The 23,480-nt window shown below is 35.9% G+C and overlaps 1 protein-coding gene and 1 pseudogene across 1 annotated transcript; both read right to left on the bottom strand.

Annotated features, from left to right (window-relative positions):
• The window catches only part of LOC142173638 (ATP synthase subunit alpha, chloroplastic-like), a 312,381-nt pseudogene that overhangs the window by 84,070 nt on the left and 204,831 nt on the right, over positions 1-23,480 (bottom strand).
• Positions 1,886-6,350, bottom strand: LOC107786949 (UV-stimulated scaffold protein A homolog). Its single transcript, XM_016608463.2, has 2 exons — positions 5,910-6,350; positions 1,886-3,916 (listed from the first exon to the last, which is right to left on the bottom strand). The coding sequence occupies exons 1-2, from the start codon at positions 6,108-6,110 to the stop codon at positions 2,105-2,107; spliced, it is 2,013 nt and encodes a 670-aa protein (XP_016463949.2). The 5' UTR covers positions 6,111-6,350; the 3' UTR covers positions 1,886-2,104.

The following is a 23,480-nucleotide window of genomic DNA, read 5'->3' as shown; positions in this document are numbered from 1 at the left end:
TGATATAACATGTAAGTCAATACCACGATTTAATTGATTCAATTGAAAATCAGTGCCTTGTAGCTTTTTGTGGTTTTTCTGAATCACAGCTCTTAGTTGTTAAGTTGGTAATTTTCGTTTAGTCAATTTGTTTTGGTTAGCTTTACGAACATGAGGCGTATTTAATTTCTTGAATATTTAGTAATCGCCAAATTGAATAACTAACTTGCATAATATTAACAAATTAAACCACTAAATTTTTTAATATTATGTGTTCGGTTTTGTTATACAGTAGAAATATAAAAATGAAAATGAAAACGAAAAAGAAATAAGGAGACACAAATGGCATGGTGCAATTAGGTTATCATCATCTTACTAAAACTTAGCATGTGGTGGTTCAATCAAGTTGATTTCTAAAAGTATAAAGAAAAAAGCTTAGCCAATAATAATTTTGTGGTTTGTTGTATGAGAAAATTAACAAGAATTAGGTTTCACAAAGTATTAAAATGTACTTTGTGTAATTTAGTGGAATAAAAGCAAGACTTGGGTTAAAACTTAAAAGTTACTTAAAGTGGATGGGGCACTAGCAAATAGTACCTGCATTAGTGGCTCTAGAAAGAAAAGAATCAGACCATCACTAGTTGAAAAAGGGAAACCATGTAAAGAACTCGTAGCAACTATCTACTTCCGCATATCCTTTTAATTTGCATTTTTGTTATAATCACACAACATAGAAATTTTACTATTGAATTTTGTGCGTTTTAACTTTCAACATGTGTCACATCCTTCCACTAAAACTTTAAATGAGTGGAAGCCGCAAGTTAGTTCAATGTCTTAGGCAAAGAATTGAAACTATAGGCAAGTTTTTTCTTAAAACGTTAATGTTTGAGTTAAAGAATTATTCTATTTATTACATGTTATCTCTCATTATGAGACCTTTTTATCACAAAGAATTAACCTAAATATTCGTTCGCCTAATAATTAAACTAAAAATAATGGAAGGATATATATATTAAGATATAATTTATGTATAATCACCGACTATTTGTATAAAGCATCTCATCACGAATGTCAACTCTACTTTCTGATTCCGTAATCAGAATATAGGGTGGAATAGATGAGAGATAAGCCATCTTAATGGAAGGAGAATCTAGCTTTCTTAGCCTTTGGAGAAGAACCAAAGAAACACAGTGACATAGAAGATAGGATAAGTACCAACTTTTCTGTATGTTTCCACTTGACAGCTTATTTTAGTTGTTAATTGCCTCAGCATAGTTGTTGCAATCTTATTTAATCATTGCACGACGTTTCTCCACCTTTTCCTCTACCCTCCCCTCGCCTTGACTTTTCATTTGATGTTTATTTGACTTTCAAGGATCTATACATACGATATTTTAATTTCATGAATTTTATAAAATTACTTAAAGCAAAAAGTTGGTTTTGGAATTCTTATGTTGTCAACCTACAAAAGATCTACTTTAGTTAAGTACCACAAGGGTGGTGTCATGCGTCAGTAGATGTTTATTGCTCCACTCAAGAAACGGGTTTCATTTCATTCTATGCCGTTGATTTTTTAATTAACTGCTGGATTGCACACTAACAACAGGAGTCATGTAATTGACATACTACAGGCTATAGAATAGAAGAACCAACAATCAATCTATCAAAAACTAATATGTTATGTCAAGGAAATTGTACGACATCACCAAACAAGCAATCACATCATTTAAATTCTAGTACTTGAAATCCTTCACTGCTTTGTATGCCTATTGGTGTGGATTTGACTGACTCTATATGGTGACCTGAGAGTTCTCTCCTTCGGAGATACTGCAGATTTTTCCTTTTGATATACGACGAGTTAAGGTAAAGAAGAACAAAACATGCAATGCATATAAAACCATAGTGATTGTCAAAATTTCTCCTCATTTATTGGGAAAAGGATGTTCCAATGTATAATGTAAAGATTTACAGTTTGGCAACCTAAATTCTAAGCAGGAAGTGGGACAGAACAAGAAAAAGAATGTTTTGAACCACCAGGAGCAACCTTAATATCACAAGCAAAATACAACACCCAGAAACAATGTCAATAACCTATGAGAGAAATAGATAGCATTGATTCATTATCCTACCACTGATTTGGAAAGGCTTCACGGTAATTAGCATCCTCAGCGACTGTTAACTGCCTTACGGTAGCATCCCTAGCACGGCCGTTAAGAAGCCTTTGACCCAATCTATCTTTGGCAGTTTTTTTCTTTTTTAACATAGATGCCAGAGTTTCTTTCTTACTCCCGGACGACAAAGCTCTATCTTGATCTTCTCCAGCATATAAGGATCTTGAGGTTGACGCCAGTGCAGCATCACGTAGAACTTCTTGATTATGTTCTCGAACTTTTGCAAGCTTCGCCCGCTTCAAAATCTGTTTGTCATGCTCTCTTCTCTTTGTGTCCTCTTTGTCTCTCTGTCGGACATTTTTTACAGCCTGCTTGGCTAATTTTTCCACAAGTTTATCATCTAAATCATGTATTTTCCCCCCTACTGAAGAGCATCTATTGATGGGCTCTTGTTGCTCCGACTCTGCAGCCTGATCTTCGGTTGATGGATCTGAATCAATTGGGTTACCTTCATCATCTCGAGGAACAATAGGTCCATGAAATGGACAAACTTTCAAATCTCTCCTCTGACACAGTCCTCCATTCCTCAAAGGGGCCCTGCATGGTTGGATTTCAACAGGATCTTCCCTATAAACAGTTGCATGGACTTTCAACTCTGCAATTTTTTCAGCAGGAATAACAGCATCACGGTCCACCCTACCCCAATGGCCATCAAGATCTAATCCTCTTTGGTTCGCCAAAACATCCCTGCTTGATCCTGATCCCCAATCATCCAAGAAAGAACCCCAACTCATAACCGGAGCTTCAGCTAAAAGCTTACCTCTAGAGGTGTCTGTTTCACTGCCACCATTGGCCATCTGCAGCTTATCACTTCCTCTTACGTTAAGATTACCACATTCAGGAGCTTCAACTCTCATTCCACTGAAATTCAGACCCAAGGAACAATCCCCACTTTGGTCAGGCACTTTATGTAATTTTCCATTTTCTGCCTCCACATTGCCCTCTTCCCAAATGTCTTCTTCCTCGGCACTTCTAGTTTTAGGAAGAGTGCAACCAGATTCTTCACATTTTTTCTTCACTGATTTGAGATGATTATGAATATCAATAAGATCCTTTAATGTGGAGTCCCTAAACCTAGTGTCTGTTGTTTCCACTCTTATGAGAACAGAGATCCATTCTTGCACTGTGACCATATGTTTTGTCACTAGAATCTTGAATAGTTCCCTTAATGCATCAAACACAATTTTATTTTCACTGTCCTCTTTAATTTTTTCTCCTTCCTTCAAAGAATCAAGACGGATTTGACGGAGTTCAGAGTTGCGGAACTCCACAATTTCTTCATCATCTAAAGGAGGCAACAATATATCTTCTTCATCCTTTGTGCTTAAAATGTTCAAACACTCGCCAATTTCATCAACTGTTAACTGAATTTCATCCTTTATAGAAGCAAGATTCTCCTTCAAGGTTTCAAATTTCTTCAGTAGGATCTCCTTTGTCCTCGTCTCTCTTTCCCTCCTTTCCTGCTGAAGCCTAGCTGCATTTGCTTGCAAGTTTGGAAATTGAAACCTGAGGGTATTCTTCAAATAGTCATACCCCAACCTGAGCTGCCTATAATGAATGCCAAATGAAGAATTCCACTTCTCTAAGAACTCAATTGCTTTGATGCGTAACACAGAAGCAACAGAAGCAGGAGGTGGAAGTGGCAGAGTCCTTCTGAACCCAACACTTAAAGTGAGTAACTGATCCAAGTTCTCAATGACAATAGTTCTAAAAAGTTTTGAGCGCACGAAGAGTTCATCTATTATGAGAAGAGCGAGATATCGTACCTGTCAAGAGAAACCCATAAATCAAGTTACTATCAGGAGGTGATGCACAAATATGTCAAGTTGTTTCTAAACTCCATGGGATGAATGTAGCATAGCACAAGTTTTTAATCCAATTAACAGAAATAGTTTGTGAATCAGGAAAGTATCCCAGACCATATCTGGGGTTTCATAATTGAAAAGTCATAAGCACCTCCCATGTTGAAAAAAGTCATCCTTGTAAGTGCTCCCACTTAAGTTCTAGTAAAGTCTCCTTGACAAGAAGTCAACAACGTACTACGGCATTGTGAATCATAGTTCATCTTGGACTTTCACTTGCTTCGTAAGAGAAACCTTTACCTTGGATAACTAAGTGGCTAAATGTTTAAACTGATAGTATTACTTATGACAAGTACAACAAGGAGTAAATATTACACTAGGAAAGCGGACATCATCCTGGCATACGCCGAGGAGACTATATCTTGAATCAGGCTTTATCTGAAATCTAAAAGTAAGTTTCCCCTTCCAAAAGATGTACTAAACTAACTATTTTATCAATGACCAGAGTGATAAATCCACTGCATTTATGACGATATCCTCAATTGGTTCACAAAAATGTCACCCAAACCCTCCACAATAATTCTACATCTTATTTAAAATCCAACCTGAGTAATCTTCAATGCATTGACTTGCACATACGATTGGCATAGAAAATTTCAAAATATTGCAGTGACAAAAGTTGAAAAACATATTTGAAAGCCAATGCCTCCAATTGATAAGTAACAGATAACAACCACCAATGATCATATAAATCCATGTCAAAGGCCCTCAAAGATATTACACTATCAAAAGGGAGTCCAATTGCATTAGTGAAAACTCTCTTAGACCCTCAAAGATATTACACTATCAAAAGGGAGTCCAATTGCATTAGTGAAAACTCTCTTAGGCAGACTAAAGAAATGGATGAAGTTGTAATAACAAAACTTATGTTTACTGATTATAATATTAGAGTGAATGAACACATTCAGCTTCTATTTCCAATACAATATCGTAGCGATGATAATAATCCTTCCCACAATTCTGTGAAGAAAGAGATCTGCTCAATGGATTCCTAATGTAAAGCTAACGAATAGAAGAAATTGCTCTTCCTCTGTTTCAGGACAAGGGAAATACAGAATGTTGATATCATTGAGAGAGCATGCGTAAAATAATAAACGTTAAACATCAGTTGGTATGAAATTCGAAATTCCTATGGACTTCAACTGACAAGTCCTCCTCTATTGATTTGCGGTGACGATGTCTTTTTTTTTTTTTTTTTTTAATAACTGGCAACCAATAGAACTGGCAGAAACAAAAACAAAAAAATATTGAAATGGACTGGCAAAAACAAAATTATAGCTGAATCACTAATTGATAACATTTGATTAGGCATTTGCTCTAATCAATCAACTAAACCTCAATGCCAAACTAAGGGTTTTATAAATTCTATCTATCTAGTCATCTCTATTCAGACTCATTGCTTTCAAAACTGGTAAATAATTAGTCAGTTAAAGCATATTAGAGTTTCTCTAAAACTAGACATTCTCTACATCCAGCACTTATTGCTAACATACAAGTCTCTGACCAAACTAAAAACACTCATTTCTTTTTGTCCCATGGCTCAAACATAGAAAAAGCTGCTAGCTTAATCACCGTGACGAGAAAAAAGACCAGTTTCTTAGTTACTACAGCATTAAAGCACAAACCTTTGTAAAGCGCAAATTGAATAATCCACCAAAACACAACACCCTTTAAATTTTTTATTTTTTTTTAAAGAACACCAATCACCAATATCAATCAATTAACTATGTCTCAATTCCAACGTAGTTAGTGCAGGATATATCAATCCTCAGTATTCATTTAACTTTCATTCCAATACTAAATAATTTGTCTAACGAACAAAATTAGGGGTTAACCAATAATAATTTATATTGACCAAAATTGTACTGTGCAAATGCTGTAAAGATTGGTGGGGGACCTGAGAGTGGTCACGTTTCATGAGGGACATTAGGGTATGGGCAGCAAGTCGGAGCTCCGAATCAGATGAACGGACCACCGATTTGATGGCTTTGAGAAGGCGAGGATCCACTTCCGGTCTAGTAGAGTTGGTGGCTTTGTCAATTAACCCTGCCACCACCATTTTCTCTTTTTCTTCCTCCATTGGGGTTACCAATTTCATGGGTTATTCTCCTCTGAATCCACTTTTGTTTTCCACGGTATTTGGAGATGAAAAATTCCAGCCGCCTTCCTTAAAAGAGTTTGAAGTCAAAACGGGAAAATTTTCGAAGCTTCCGACGATGTACCACCCATGGGCGATGAAGGATTTTGTTGTCGTGTACACTATCCCTAACCGACTTTAACCACCAAAAACTCAGTCAAACGGTGTCGCTCCTGTGTTATTTCCCAACGGGCTTTTCTCGCTTTTAACCCATGCCAACGCCTATTTATATTTCGTTAATCGAAAAAGTATATAAAATTTATATAATTTTTATGGGTAAATTTTATAAATTATCATATAACTATGACTTTTTTCACAAGTCATATAATTTTATTTTCTCACACAAAAATTATATAACTATGATTTTTTTTCATCAAAGTCATATAATTATATTTTTTCACACAAAAATCATAAAACTTTTACTAACTCACACAAAAATCATAGTGATTGGAAAATATAATTTCTCAGTAGTATTTTTTTATTTTGTGATTTTTTATTTTCTTATTTTTAGTTTAATAAATAATAATTCAATTAAAATAGGGATGAGCCAACTCGACCTGGCCCACTAAAATTGGGATGAGCCAACCTGACCTGGCCCACCCGACCCAATACTCATATATAAAAATTAAAGTAATACTAAAAGTGAATAGTAAATCCTTCAAAACATGATACTTTTATCTTTTATTTTTCTTTTCAAGATTTTTATTCAAATCGATAGCATTTTTATTTCAAGTACTCTCTAATTATACCTTTTATTTCCTTATTTTTTTAATCAGAATTTCATGCATTCCGAACTAAGTTATGAGGGAAGGATTAACTTACGTATATGAGTATTGGGTCAGGCTGGGTTGGGTCATTCCTATTTTAAGGAAAAAATATAAAATTAATTGACCGGTCAAAACTAATTATATTTTTTAACCAAAAAAAATTATATATATATATATATTTTATCGGCTATTAGTTTTGAGAACGACTAAAAATATACTCGTATTTCTATATATATATATATATATATATATATATATATATATATATATATATATATATATATATATATATATATATATATATATATATATATATATATATATATATATATATATATATATATATATATATATATATATATATATATATATATATATATATATATATATATATATATATATATATATATATATATATATATATATATATATATATATATATATATATATATATATATATATATATATATATATATATATATATATATATATATATATATATATATATATATATATATATATATATATATATATATATATATATATATATATATATATATATATATATATATATATATATATATATATATATATATATATATATATATATATATATATATATATATATATATATATATATATATATATATATATATATATATATATATATATATATATTCCCATTTTGCGACGCATATCATCCCTCTATATTTATGTCAAGCTAATAAATATATGATTCATGTGATTGTTTTTAAATATATTTTTTTTGTCTTTTTATCATGATTAAGACAAATAAATTACTTAAAGAAAAAGACATCAATTATTTTTAAATAATTCATGATGAAGGTAAAGAATTTAACAAATAAAATAGTATACCCACACGTTCTTATTCACAGTAAGAAATTATTAGTGAGATAGGCATATTTGAAATGAGAGGTAAAGTGTTAGTTTTACAAGGTGCGAGGTAAAATAAGAATATTTAAGGCAAATTGAAAAAGTTAGAAGAGTGTATTTGGATCTTTTCTGTAATATTTCTTTGTTCTTTCTCCTTCACCTTGCAATTGCAAGTAAGCCAAACAATAAAAACAAAAGGGATAATTTACACCCTTTGTATTCAAAATCGACAACTTTTCAATATTAGAATCGTGGTCATTAATCTTGAAATTTAAACAAATCAGCTCGTCTGTTTTGAACTTTCGAATGTTTTTTATCGACCTTCAGACCACTGGTCAAATTTTTCAAAAGTGGCGAACTTTTAATGCAATGTTATGGGATATGGCTATTTGTGTAATCAGCCAAAAAATGTACTTTACACTCTGATTTACAGAAGTGGGCCATGCTAGCCCAAAGCAGAAGTACAAGGCTTGACTCACGAAGCAAAAGTATAAGGGCCATCACCGTGTTTTCGTCTCACAACCCAAAACGAAATGAAATGTTAAGCCCCAACTCTCTCCTTAAAAGGGTATTAACATTTTTAGCCTACGCCAGAAACTATTTATATTTGGTAGTCAAAAAAATATATAAAATTTATATAATTTTTATATATATCGTGACAATATATATATATAAAAGACATACAAATTTTATATATTTTTCGGCTATTATTTTTACAGCGACTATACAGTGTCATTTTTTCTCCTTAAAACAACAAAGCCCAAGAGTATAGATCCAAATCTATGCTCAAGTCCATATTACTAATCACTAGGTTGTAATGTACAACAACATCTCAGTGTAATTCCACAGGTGAGGTATGGAGAGGATAGTGTGAATACAGATCTTACTCATCTCAGTGTAATTCCACAGGTGGGGTATGGAGAAGATAGTGTGAATGCAGATCTTACTCATACCTTGAGAAAGTGAAGAGATTATTTTTGGTAGACCCTCGACTCAAAAATAAAAAAGAAGGAGTACCAACAAGCGGCAACATTAGCAAAGCTATCATAAAACTAAAGTGAAAGAAACAACAAGTAATAACAGAAATCTCAGAATAAGAAATACAAGACTAAAACTAAGGGGTCGTTTGGTAGAAGGGATAAGGAATAATTAATCGCGGGATTAAATTTAAGAAATGTTTATCCTATATTTGGTTGGGATAAAGTTACGGTATAATTAATCTCGGGATTAGTTATCCCGGGATTGTAGTATTTTTTTTATCTCCATGAAAGGGTGGAACAACTAATTCGGGGATAATTAATCTTGGAATTACTTCTTTCCAACCACTATTTTAAAAGGCGTTTTCAGGGCGAGCCCTGGGGCGAGGCGTATCAAAAACGCCCCGGGGCGATGATGTGGGGCAAAAGTCTCAAGAGGCGTACGCCCAGCAATTTGGGGCGTACGCTCGGGCATTCGAGGCGCGTTTTTTTTAGTGAGGAGTAAGCCCCGAAGACTTTTTCAAATTAAAGCAAAATTTGTTGAATAAGTCCTTCATATAATACCCAAATTCTCAAAAGTCAGTTTGGTAATTACTCAAAAAGGTTTAAAAAGGAACTCAAAAGTATTAAATTTAAAAGTCAAAACCTTTTTTATTGATTGAAGCCCTAATTCATGGTCTTTCCCAATTATTTATCTTGTCCGCTAGTCTGCTAATATCTCCCAAAAGTAACGAATATTTAATTTTTTTTACAAATACAAAGAGAACTACATTCTCCTTCATAGCAGCAAGTTCAAAGTTCAAATTGCGGGTTAATCATCCTTTTTGTTCCTCCATATAGAAAACTTTATTCTTTTAGACTCAAATTACTTGTGCTTGTAAGTAGCGTATAATAGATTGTTTTGATTAGTTTTTTGTGGGGATGAAGTGCGCGCGCGCGCGCGCGCGCACACACACACACACACACATATATATATTCACGTATTTATAGTTTTCTTCAATTTTTATGCAATTTTACCTGTTTATAAATATTTACTGTCATTATATTATTTTATAAAATATTAAAAATTAAATACTTATAGGGCTTATGTCCCGTGCCTCAGAGCTTACGCCTCGTTGAGACATATGTAAAATGTCTCGCCTTACGCCCACGCCTTTTAAAACATTGTTTTCAACTAAACTGACCCCTAAGTAGAGCACTAAAACTATTGTATAAACAAGGAAAACGCTCGGCTTGGTTGTAATCTACCCCTTCCATTTTCTTTTTTACTATTTAGAAGGAAGGAAGAGCCGACTGAGAAGTTACTAGATTTGACTACTGACCTTGTGTTTTGAATTATGGCCTTTTGACTTTTGGATTATTACCACAAGAATGACTGCGATGTATAACTAGCCTAATTGTAAGCGAATTTGTTCCTAAATCATACTTATGTTTTAAGTATGACTTGTTAAAAGAAAAAGAAGAATTTTTTTATGTCACGAATCAAAATTCACTAGTCGTGATGGCAGCTAACTCGATCCGCTACGTAAGCCAACTAACGGTCAATACAATCTAAATGAGATTTATAGGAAAAAAGCAAAGAATTCTAAACACTTAAACGATATAACCCAAGGACTTGTAGTACGAATCATGAGCTTCTAAGACTTGGGATTTTACAAAGCTGGTACAAATAAATATATGTTATGTTTGAAAGTTACATAAACAGATTAACAAAATCTAAAACTACCAATAGCAAGTGGCAGCTTTATCCGAAATGCACGAACATCCTCAGAGTTAGCTCCCGACATCACACGCAAGGTGCAGAAGTATAGTATGAGTACAACTGACCCCATGTACTCAGTAAGTATATTGTCTAACCTCGTCGAATAGTGACAAGGATTTTTAGTTAAAAGATACTCATCGTTATAACCTGTGCAGTAGACTAATAGTAGGAGCAAATATAGAACATAATAGATAAGGGTACCATAAACAACCATGCGAGGTAGTAAACGATTACTAGGAGAAATCTCAGTAGTAGATTCCTAATTTTCTTGGTATGAGAAATATATTCAAGATATCATGTCAAATGGCACAGTAACACCTTTCGTGCTTTTATCTCTTCCCTCACCATATATGCATAAATATGTGTCAAATCAATTAGCACGGCAACACCCTTCGTGTATTTATCTCATCCTTGCCAAATGTGCATGTAGCAGTACCAACCAGGTAGAATAATTTACAATATTAATGTCCACTAAGTAGAGAGTACCCAGATAGTAACACATAACAAGTCGGAAACATATAGAAAATAGAAATAGACGAGATAGATGGCACAAAAGTAATGACAGTGAGTATGGTAGAAGCACATAAATTTCACTAATTAACATGGTAGAAAGCTTAGATGTAAATATAACAAACTAGAAGAGGGAGCTTGATCTTTATAAGCTAACAAGTAAAGACATGAATGACTAGTATGGTATAAGGCTTGTATTAAAGAGCAACAAAATAGTTACGACATGGATGTAAATATAACAACATGAAGTAGGCATGATATTTGCAAGTTAAGCAAGTAGAAGGCATGTGCAACACAACAAAAATTGACATAGAGAACAAAAGACATGACCATTACGACAAGTCACATAGGAAACATAGGTACTACAATGACAGCTCAATGTAAAGGCATGAGCGTATACACGAGGAAATGATATCACAACATAATGCATGTCCCTCGTCCTCGCCTGCACGAAAACACCCATTGTGCCATAAACTCGTGATAATATAAAAGCATGATAATATAAATAAAATGGCACGTCATCACCCTTTGTGTTTTTACTCTCAAATGAAATGGTACGACATCAGCCTTCGTGCTTTACACTCAAATGAAATGGCACGGCATCACCCTTCGTGCTTTACACTTTCCTTCACATGATAAAATATATGAAAAAGTACGACATCACCCTTCGTTCTTTATACTCTCCCTCACATGATAATATATATGCAATGGCACAGCATCACCCTTCGTGTTTTATACTCTTCCTCACGAGGCACCTGTATATCAATGAAAAGCAATGTGAAAAGCATAAAAAATATCAAGGAGAGTGTTTAAACGAATGTTCCAATTGAACATCAATCATGACTTTCAAGTCAATAACAATTCAATAAATCTCAAGTACTATATTATTCAAGTATTTCAACAAGTCTCAAAAATGATCTTCCACTCAAGTATATAATTGAAAATCTCAAGAATAACGGTCATAGCGTCGTATTTGTGATTAAATATAATAACGATCAGATTTAGTACATCAATTATTTCACAAAATGCGTCAAGTTTTAATCAAATTATAATAAGCCAAATCATGGTTTCTAGCATTTAATATCATATTCATAGAAATGTAGAAGTCAAAGAAGACATAAAACCAGAGTGTCACATAATTCTACAAAGTACAATAAGTCGTATAATTTACCCCCGAGCATGATTAATCATGGCACATGCATATATGCTCGTCACCTCATATATGTATCGCCCCCGCATGTAGAAAACAATAGAAATTAGTAGGAAAAATTCCCTCAACAAAGTTAGGCAAAACACTTATCTCAATTCGGCTAACTCAACCCTATATTTAGCTATCTCTTTTACAAATTCACCTCCGCTCGGCTCAATCTAGCCAATGACGACTTAAATACATCACACAATGCAAGAGAAAATAATTTCAATTAATAAAGCTTTGATCTTTATACAATTTCTAAAAAGTCAACATAAGTCAACCCCGGGCTCGCCTGGTCAAAATTTGGGTTCAAGGGTAGGTCTTGACTACCCATAGCCCCACAAGTTCATATATGTGTTTTGTTTTCAAATTCGACTCCAATTCGACTCTCAATTCCCAAATTTTCATTTTTTTCAGAACTTAGACAAAGTCCCCAAAATTTTTCCTAGATTCTCATGAATTTGATGTTAAAATCTAACGTATAATCATAAAATATAATTGAAAATTGATTAGAGGTACTTACCTAATGGTTTGGTACGAAAATTCCTCCACAAAATCGCCTCCCATCGAAGCTAGGGTTCAACATATAACAAAATGAAGCTAAGTCTCGGAATTACCCAGCTATATGCAAGTTGCAGATGTCGCATTTGCGACATGGGGTTCGCAAATGCGAACCCCGCAAAAGCGAACAATTCGTCGCAAAAGCAAACCAGGAGACTTCCTGCTAAGGTCGCATCTGTGACCCAATTCTTCGCAAATGCGAAGACAACTGCCTCGCAAAAGCGACATGAATCCTCCCAAAAGAGAACAACCACTCTTCGCAAATGCGAGAGATTTCTTCGCAAATGCGAATTTCTCTCCAGCAGCCCAGTTTAACAAATGCGAGGGCCACTTTGCAATTTCGATAGTCGCATTTGCGACAAAAATATCGCAAATGCGATGACACCAGTACCAACACTCAAAAGTCATAAAAATCATTCCGAAACCAATTCGAAACTCACCCGAGCCCCCGAGGCTCCAAACCAACCACCCACACAAGTCCAAAAATACAACACGAGCTCGTTCGCGCAATCAAAATATCAAATAACCTCTAAAAGCACGAATCGTATGCCAAAACGCATGAGGATCACAACAAACTTCAAGAACTTCTAGAATCACAACCAAGCGTCTGATCCATATCAAATCAACTCCAACTAATGCCAAATTTTGCTTTCAAGTTCCATATGACGAAATGAACTCGATGCTTCAAATCACGCATAACAACCTCGAAACGACGAATCGCACATCAAATCAAAATCATTGAACTTTAAACTTTAAACTTCCAAAACTTACGTCGAAGCATATCATATCAACCCGGAATGAACTCAAATTTTTGCGCATAAGTCCCAAATGACATAACGAAGCTATCCCAATTCCCGGAACTATAATCTGAATTCGATATCCTCAAAGTCAACTTTCGGTCAAACTTATAAACTTTCAAACCTTCAAATTTCCAACTTTTGCTAATTAGTGCCGAATCCTTCTAGAAATATGCAAATTAGGACATACGTCCGAGTCCAAAATCACCATCCGGACCTAACGGAACTATCAAAACTCCAATCCGAGGTCAAATACTAAAAAAGTCAAACTTGGTCAACTCTTCTAACTTAAAGCTACAATCTTGAAGTTCATTCTTCTAAATTGATTCCAAATAGGTTGAAAACCAAAACCGATGATTCACACAAGTCATAATACCTCGTGCGGAGATACCCGTGCCCTCAAACTGCTGAGCGAAGTGCAAATTCTCAAAACGACCAGTCGGGTCATTAGATTCTTCCCCACTTAAATATAAGCTCGTCCTCGAACGTGCCAAGAGTCGTTCCAAGGCCATCAAATCATGGTGTAACCTTACCATGCACATACCCGGGGGTGACCCCACGTCACCCCACTCTATATAAGCCTACCAACATAAGATAACTGGAGATCGTTACTTCAACCTTAGCTCATAAGCCTTAGAACCCAAATTTCCAACATTCGGAATTGTTTACAAAGCCCGAATCTAGCATCTACACACTGTATAAGCCTGAACAAGTTGTATTAAGTCATAATTATAACCCAAAATATAATCACATGATATACCCCATCACTCAGATACTCACATCAATAATTGCTGACCACTATGGCTGCCCAAAAATAAATTCGGTATCGGTAGTAAACCTCATATCGATTAGAACCTCGTTCAAAATCTTCATACACTGCCGATAATGAAAGAAACACACAGAATCTCTTAACCACTCATCTGATCAATAAGCCAAGAAGCTCACTCGCCCGTCCAGGTCCATTGCCCAAATCCTCAGCCGAAATATATGTAATACCCCCAATATTTTAAATGAGGATATATGGGGTATTTTGTAAATAATTTAAGTTTAAAGAAAAAAAAAGAACTAACTAAATAAACAAAACAAAAAATAAAGAAAAAAGTTAAGAATTGAAACCAAAGGGCCGAAGCCCATTAATATATCTGTCAAAAAGTTGAAAAGGGTTTAGAAAGCAATTGGTGAGGAAGAGATAAAAGCACGAAGGGTGTTACCGTGCCATTTGACTTGATATCTTGAACATATTTCTCATAGAAGGAAAATTAGGAATTTACTACTGAGATTTCTCCTAGTAATTGTTTACTGCCTCGCATAGTTATTTATGGTACCCTTATCTGTTATGTTCTATATTTGCTCCTACTATTAGTCTACTGCACAGGTTATAATGGTGAGTATCTTTTAACTAAAAATCCCCATGACTACTTCAACTAGGTTAAACAATATAATTACTGAGTACATGGGGTCGGTTGTACTCATACTACACTTCTGCACCTTGCGTGCAGATTTTGGGAGCGTAGCTATGGGTAATGTCGGGAGCTGACTCTGAAGATGTTCGTGCATTCCGGGTAAAGATGCCACTTGCCCTTGGTAGTTTTAGATTTTGTTAATCTGTTTATGTAACTTTCAAACAGAACATGTATTTATTTGTACCAGCTTTATAAAATTCCAAGTCTTAGAAGCTCATGATTCGTACTACCAGTCCTTAGGTTTAGTATAAGTGTTCAGATAATTCTTTGATATTTTCCTATAAATCTCATTTGGATTGTATTGACTGTTAGTTGGCTTACCTAGCGGGTCGAGTTAGGTGCCATCACGACTAGTGGATTTTAGATCGTGATAAGTTGGTATCAGAGCACTAGATTCGTAGGTTCTACGAGTCATGAGCAAGTGTCTAGTAGAGTCTTGCGGATCGGTATGATGACGTCCATACCTATCTTCGGGAGGCTACAAGGCACTTAGGAAAATCTCCCTTTCTTCTTTCCTTATCGTGCGGCCTTGTTTTAGCTTGAAATCTACGACTTTGATTCTTCATAATCGCTCATATGTGATGTTACGCACTCAGTATTCGCTATACGCCGACGATATGCGATGTTGTGGATGGGTTATGGAAGGCTATAGATGTTTGATTATCATTGTGATATGTTGTCTATCCTCATGAGCATATGCAGTGTTAAATCTTTCAGTCGTTCAATTGTGGTACGAGGCGGGTTCTTATATCAGGTTGGTAAGCACATATTTGGGAAGACTGGCTGGTGGCCTAGCTGTTGTGATTAAGGTGGGTTCATGGTAAGGTGTCGATTTGAGTATAGCCGGTAGGCCCCCTCCTTTGTGATGAGTTGGGATCGTGTTTTTCGTATGAGGTTTCCATTCGGTGGGGCATTGATATTATCATTTTAGAGAAAATGGGGAAGTTGTTTGGCTATTGCAAGGATGGGTAAGCGCTTGGGAGAGTCTTCGGAGTGTTCTACTGACCAGTATTACTTAGGTTTTTGAAGTATTCAACTAAATAGTCATGTGGGATCGGGGCATGTTATGAAGATGTGGTACTTTGGATTACCGACGATGTGTTCTATGGCTTCGGGATAAGTGGGGGAGTCTACTAATGATGATCGAATTGTAGGATCATGCGTTGTATCAGTTTCCGGGCCGATGGATTGCTTCGTTGTTTCTTTGAATAGTCATGTGCTAGTAAAGCGCGGGTGCTCAATGGGCATTAGCGGTATATTGAAGATCAGATTAGGGTGAGTGGTTATCGAGAAGGTTCTGGCAAGTTCCACGTCTTATGTAGCATTTAAGGACTTCTGAATTGGTGTACGGGTAGGCTTGAGATCGGTGGCGAATGGTGATTGGATCTGCGGTATTTCTTTGTCAAGAAATATTCTACATGGCAATGTTGGAGAGATGACAGAAATGGCTTCGGGTTCCCAAGAGGTTCCTTTAGGGCGATCATATCAGATTGCGTTACTTCCGGGCTGGCAGTCTGGGTGAGTTGGCTGAGTTAGAGGCAATCAGTCCTGATGACTCAATCACGTATTAATGAGTTCCAAACAATTCATCATGGTTATGACCATGACCGGAGTGGGTGTTTGCTACAAGTATATAAGCTATATTGTGTGTGGTGATGCTCTCCTTGATTGAGTTAAATGCAAGGTTCGCGGTTGATGAGATGTTCAATTTGCTCAGGGTTCAGAGTCGATTATGGAATTTTCGTAGTGTCGCGAGTTAGCATACTAGAGGTGATGCACCGTGTGGGTTTGAAAAGTTGCATGTACAAGGTTGCAGTTTAGTTTTGGGGGAAAGTATATGAGTTCTTGATGACATGGACGATTTCGGGTGTTTAAGATTATGCTGGCACTATTTGTTTTCACCGGAGGAGAGTTCGCTTGTTGGCAGGTGCATTGTGTTTTGACTTGTGGGTATTTTTCTGTAAGATGATGGAGTGTGAATGACGTATAAGCCATTTAAGTAGTGGTGTTAAGATCGGATATGGAAATTCTGGTATGCATGAGGTTCAGAGACGGGATGTTCTCGTTGGCAGACTATTCCTTGATTGCGAATTCTGAAGGAATATTGAGGATTGGGTGATTAATGGTATGTGTTATGGAAAGGTGGCTATGGGCTTTTGGAAGGTTATTTACCTGTTCGGGAATTATCGAAATTTGGTTTAGGAATAATTCATGAGCCTAATGAGAATGTGTATTCTGTATCGGATCGGATTTGCTTGCTCCTACGCAGCTGTTATCACAAGTATAGCATCATGCGTAATAGATGTTATTCACGCCTTGGTCTATGTTATGTGTTTCTCTCTTATGCTATGACGGGTTGTGAGGGTTACATGATTCTTCGCACGCATATTGTAATTCAGTTTAGGCCTCATGGCGTTATGGGCGATATGGCCTTCATGATATTGACTTGCTTAATACACCATAGTTGTGCTTGTCTTCCTCAGTATTGTTTATGCCTAATCATTTTACCACAGTTATATTTTGTGCACTCTATTGTGCTTGATGTTGACGCACATGTGATCAGTGAGCCTGAGTATTATGGCTCGATGGGTACCCTATGTGGATTGATATGATGGGATCGGGTTGCACGCTGCAATGGTACTGTGATGAAATGTAACTTTTTATGCTTATTTCGTGTATTTCGCTTCCACCTTGTTGAAAGTAGTTCATGGGGAAAATGTTAAAATTACCATGCCTTCTTAACTTCCTTAGTAACCTTCTTATTTAATTTTTCTTACTATTATTTTTCAAGTCTGAATTATTACTTGTTTGGTGTATGAAACCGCGTTGTGTGGGGGCTCCATATGATTTTTGTGCAGACTTGTCAGTTGGGCTACTTGTATTGGCTGAGATGAGGTTTCTAGACCCGAGATTTGCACTATTGTATTGGGATGAGGAATGTTTGGAAGGGTGGTACTATATTGCCACGACCCAATTTAGGATCATGACCAGCACTTAGGAGCAAGTGCCCCCAAGTAAGCCTCATCGGTATTTTACAGAAAATCGGACAGAGTTTTCCCTATTTTTGGACTATCCCAAAAACTTTCATGTCTCATAAACAAGTAACAACCAACCAATATTCACCTAAATCGGTCACAATCTTCATCAACTAATCACAAACGGGTTTCTACCAATATTACCAACCTCCTCAATATAATAAAACTAAAATCAACTCTAAAAATACGGAAAGGAAGTATAATACTAGTAACTAGTCCATATCAACAAATGAATACTCACGATACTAAAAGGATGACTATGGAGCGACTCTAAGAGTTCAAAGAAAAATAACCATAACAATAAATAAAATCTCCGCCCATGCGAATAAGTGCGAGGCTCACCAAAAACTATCAACCCGTACGCTCTAATTAACGAAATCCTCGCCTGCGTCAACTGCTGTCTCTGGAAAAAAAATTAGCGGGGAATGAGTCGCTAATAACACTTAACCACAATCGTTTTTATTGGGGACAAGTCAGAAAATATGCTAGTATATATATATTAAACAGAAAATATCAGAAGAATGCCCTTTCAGAAACAATAAACAATAATCAGTCTCATCACGTTTTTCATGTAATATAAATCAATTGACAATTCGGTAATAAGCTTGGTAAAATACTGTGTAATATCAATATTCATGTTTGGGAGGTTTCAATGAATGGATCATGTAATCAGTATAACTGTGGACTTCTTCGTCAGAAGTCAAATATAACGGTAGTCCCTACTCGAGGAAAATCGGTAACGGTATGCTAGTTCTACCTTTTCACTAGACAGGGATATAACTGTACTCTATAATTACAAGGTGCACCAGGTCTAACGAACCCGCCGTTAGATACGGGATCCTTCAAAGTCTACTCACATTTATACTTGTCTCTGTAATCCGTATATACTCATAAGAAAATATTTTAAAATAATATAGGGCATTTCGATTCGTATCAAATCATGTAATTTCATTTTGATAACCATAAATTCAAGTAACGTTAAAAGATAACTAGTGACAACAAGAATATTTAAAACAACGGTAATCATCTCAAATAACTATTTCGATATCATTTCGAGTAAAAGACTTATCCCACATGCAACTCAAAATAATCGGTAACATATTCATATTAAAAATCATGTGTAAATCATGCAAGTTATGAAAACATAAATTGCAGTAAGATTACTACTCACAGTACTCGTACCGAAATATCAAATACTTCACCTCGAGCAATTCGTACAACTTCCTCCAATCAATCTATAATTACATAATATCGATCTCATGTTAATTTTCATGTTTAGGCTAATTCATAGCTAATTTAGAATACCCAGCACTTGAGGTTTCATATTTGATTCTTAATTTGCCGAATTATATTTATCCACATATGAGTAATTACTAATTTATCAACTCCAGCCTATTCATATAATTTATTAACCCAATTTCATAAAGTTCTATTGATTCTTTAGGAAGAAAATTCTCAATTGTGTGAATGAACTAGTGTAATTTCTATTACTCTGTAGAATCTTCCAATCATGAGAATCAAAATTAAAATCTATCAGAAGAAGAAGCTCAAGAAATACCCGTAAGACACAATTAGTGCTTAAGATTCCTCAACGGTTATAGCTATGGTTCCAACGCACTGCGCCAACTTCTTCCTCCTTCTTTTCTCTTTTCTTTCTTTCTTCCCTGCTTGTAATTTGCCGTTTCTTGAAGCTTCTGTTGTGGGTTTAAAGCAGCAACCTTTTTTTTCCTTTTTCCCCTTCCACCTTTTCCCTTTCATTTTTTTTCCGTTCTGAAGCTTTCTGCTTCGTTTCCTTCAGAAGCCAATTGCTTTCTAAATCCTTTTCAACATTTTGGCAGATATATTAATGGGCTTCAATCCTTTGGTTTCAATTCTTAACTTTTTGCTTTTTTTTTTGTTTTGTTTATTTAGTTAGTTCTTTTTTTTTCTTTAAACTTAAATTATTTACTAAATACCCCATATATCCTCATTTAAAATATTAGGGGGTATTACATCCTCCTCACCTCATGAAATTCGGTCCCCGAATTAACTCAAGTACGTACTTATAGACTGAAATAAATGGGGATACTTCGCTTGCATATCGTTTTCTACTTCCCAAGTAGCTTCTTTAACGGTATGATTTCTCCCTAAAACTTTAACGAACACAATTTCTTTTGACCGTAGCTTTCTTTCTTGTCTATCAACAATTGCCTCATCAAGCGGTATAGCAGGTGATTCAAGCACCTGTGATGAGTCTGATATACATTTCCTTAGCATTGAGACATGAAAAACTGGATGAATAAAGGACAACTTAGGAGGAAGTGCCAAACGATAAGCCACAGCTCCCACTCGATCTAGTATCTCATACGGTCCTATAAACCTAGGCTCAACTTGCCTCTTTTTCCAAACCGCATCACACCTTTCATAGGGGAGACTCGTAGGAACACTTTGTCCCCAATTGTGAACACTAAATCTCTTCTTCTCTTATCAGCATAAGACTTTTGTCTACTTTGAGCTGCAAGCAATCTCTGTCTGATCAACTGGACCTTGTCCATAGCTTCTTGTACTAGGTCGGGTCCCAATAAGTTAGTCTCACTAGCTTCAAACCATCCGATAGGAGAACGGCATCTTCTACCATATAATGCTTCGTACGGTTCCATTTGAATACTAGACTGGAAGCTATTGTTGTAAGCAAATTCAGCTAAAGTTAGATAAGAGTTCCAACTACCTCCAAACTCAAGAATGCAAGCTCTCAACATATCCACCAAGATTTGTATAGTACGTTCAGACTACCTGTCTGTCTGTGGATGAAATACAGTACTAAGATCTACTCGTGTACCCAATGCTTCTTGAAAAGATTTCCAAAAGTGTGAGATAAATTGTGATCCTCTATCAGAGATGATGGATATTGGAACTCCGTGAAGTCGGACAATTTCGTTCATAAATATCTGTGCATACCTCACTCCACCATATGTAGTCTTCATTGGCAAAAAATATGCTGATTTCATCAGTCGATCTACAATCACCCATATAGAGTCACAACCTCTAAGGATTCATGGTAGCCCGGTGACAAAATCCATAGTAATTCTTTCCCATTTCCACTCTGGAATCTCAATTTGTTGTAACAGTCCTGCGGGTCGCTGATGCTCAGCCTTGACCTGCTGACAAGTCAAACAACTAGAAACAAAGTTAGCAACATCTTTATTCATACCTTCCCACCAATAAAATTTCTTTAGGTCATGATACATTTTTGTGGATCCAGGATGTATAGTGTATCTAGAGTTGTGGGCTTCTTCAAGAATAGCATGTCTCAACCCATCTACGTCTGCTACACATAGCCTGTCGTCCATTCGAAGAACACCATCACTTTTAACAATCATATCCTTGCTTTTTCTAGCTAAGGACTCATCTCTATATTTGCATAGTCGTTCATCCTCATATTGGGTGGCCTTAATGCGTTCAACTAATGAAGACTTAGCCTGAGCACAAGCCAACAATGCCTCTGAATTTTAGACACCAAACCTGATACCTGTATCTTCTAGTCTCTAAATATCTTTGGCCAAAAGTCTCTTTGCAGGAGCTATATGTGCCAATCTCCCCATAGATTTTCTGCTCAATGTATCATCCACCACATTGGCTTTTCCAGGATGATACAAAATAGAACAGTCATAGTCTTTGAGTAGTTCCATCCTCCAATGTTGTCGAAGATTCAGATCTCTCTGCTGAAAGATATACTTCAGACTTTTATGGTCAGCATAAATCTCACAGGTTTCGCCATATAGGTAATGCCTCCAAATTTTTAGAGTAAATACCACTGCAACCATCTCCAAATCACGTGTAGGATAGTTTTGCTCGTGCTTTTTCAATTGTCTCGAAGCATAAGCAATAACGCGACCATTTTGCATGAGAACACATCCTAATCCCACCCTCTATGCATCACAAAACACCGTAAGTCCTCCGAAACCTGATGGTAAGGTTAATATTGGTGCAGTTGTCAGATACGTTTTGAGTTTCTGAAAGCTCTGCTCACATTCCTCCGTCCACTGAAACTTTTCATTTTTTGTGTTAGCTTAGTTAGTGGTGCTGTTATTCTGGACAAATCCTACACAAAATGCCTGTAATAGCCGGCTAAGCCTAAAAAGCTGTGAATCTCTGTAGGAGAAGTAAGCCTGGGCCATTTCTGCACAGCTTCTGTCTTCTTAGGATCTATCATAATTCCATCTTTGGATATAACATGCCCCAAAAATGATATTGAGTCTAGCCAAAATTCACACTTTGAGAACTTAGCATAAAGTCAATGTTCTCGCAATGTCTGCAACACAGTCCTGAGATGATTCTCGTGTTCTCCTTGGCTACGAGAATATATCAGGATATTATCAATAAATACTATTACAATTCTATCCAGAAACGACTTGAATACCCTATTCATTAAATCCATGAATGTAGCTGGAGCATTAGTCAGTCCGAAAGGCATTACAAGAAACTCATAGTGCCCGTATCGAGTTTTGAAAGCAGTCTTAGAAATATCTTCATCTTTGATTCTAAGTTGATGATAACCAGAACGGAGGCAAATCTTTGAAAAGTGGGCAGATCCTTGTAACTGATCAAACAAGTCATCTATACGAGGAAAAGGATATTTATTGCTTATTGTTATCTTGTTCAGCTGTCTGTAGTCAATGCACATTCTCAAGGATCCGTCTTTCTTCTTTACGAACAGTACTGGTGCACCCCATGGAGATATACTCGGTCTGATAAAACCCTTATCTAACAAATCCTCTAATTGTTGTTTTAGCTCCTTCAACTCTGTTGTTGCCATTCGATATGGCGGTATTGATATGGGTTGTGTATCAGGTGGCAAATCAATACCAAAATCTATTTCTCGTACTGGAGGCAATCCTGGTAAATCCTCAAGAAATACATCAGAAAATACTCTCACTACTGGTACATTTTCTATACTAACTCTTTCCTTTCTTGTGTCATTTACAATAGCTAAGAGACCCAAGCAACCTTTCTTCAGAAGTCGTTGAGCTTTCATAAAAGATACAAATTTTCAATTCTTTGGAACCTGACCCCCTTTTAGAATAAAACTGGGTTCGTTTGGTATCTCAAACTTGACTATCTTTGTATGACAATCGACAATAGCATAGCAGGAAGATAACCAATCCATTCCCATCAGCATGTCAACGTAAATCATATCAAGTACAATAAGGTCAGCTAGAGTATCTTACCCTCAACCCGAATCTGAAAAGCACGATACACGTATTCAGCTAATAGAAACTCTTTAACAGAAGTAGCAACTAGAAAAGGATCATTCAATAGCTCAGGCTGTCTACTAAACCTCAAAGCAAAGTACGACACATAGGAGTGAGTAGATCCCAAATCAATCAATGCAAG

The sequence above is a fragment of the Nicotiana tabacum genome, chromosome 19 (assembly GCF_000715075.1).
Source record: "Nicotiana tabacum cultivar K326 chromosome 19, ASM71507v2, whole genome shotgun sequence".
Classification (NCBI taxonomy): Eukaryota; Viridiplantae; Streptophyta; class Magnoliopsida; order Solanales; family Solanaceae; genus Nicotiana; species Nicotiana tabacum.
The sequence above is the reverse complement of the archived record's forward strand: the minus strand, read 5'-3'. Positions and strand labels throughout refer to the sequence as shown.

What these genes read in the sequence shown, in the direction of transcription:
- LOC107786949 (XM_016608463.2), bottom strand. Translation starts at nt 6,110, where the DNA reads ATGAAATTGGTAACCCCAATGGAGGAAGAAAAAGAGAAAATGGTGGTG. An exon ending in TGAAACGTGACCACTCTCAG is followed by an intron (nt 3,917 to 5,909) that starts GTCCCCCACCAA and finishes TTCTCTTGACAG; the next exon opens with GTACGATATCTCGCTCTTCT.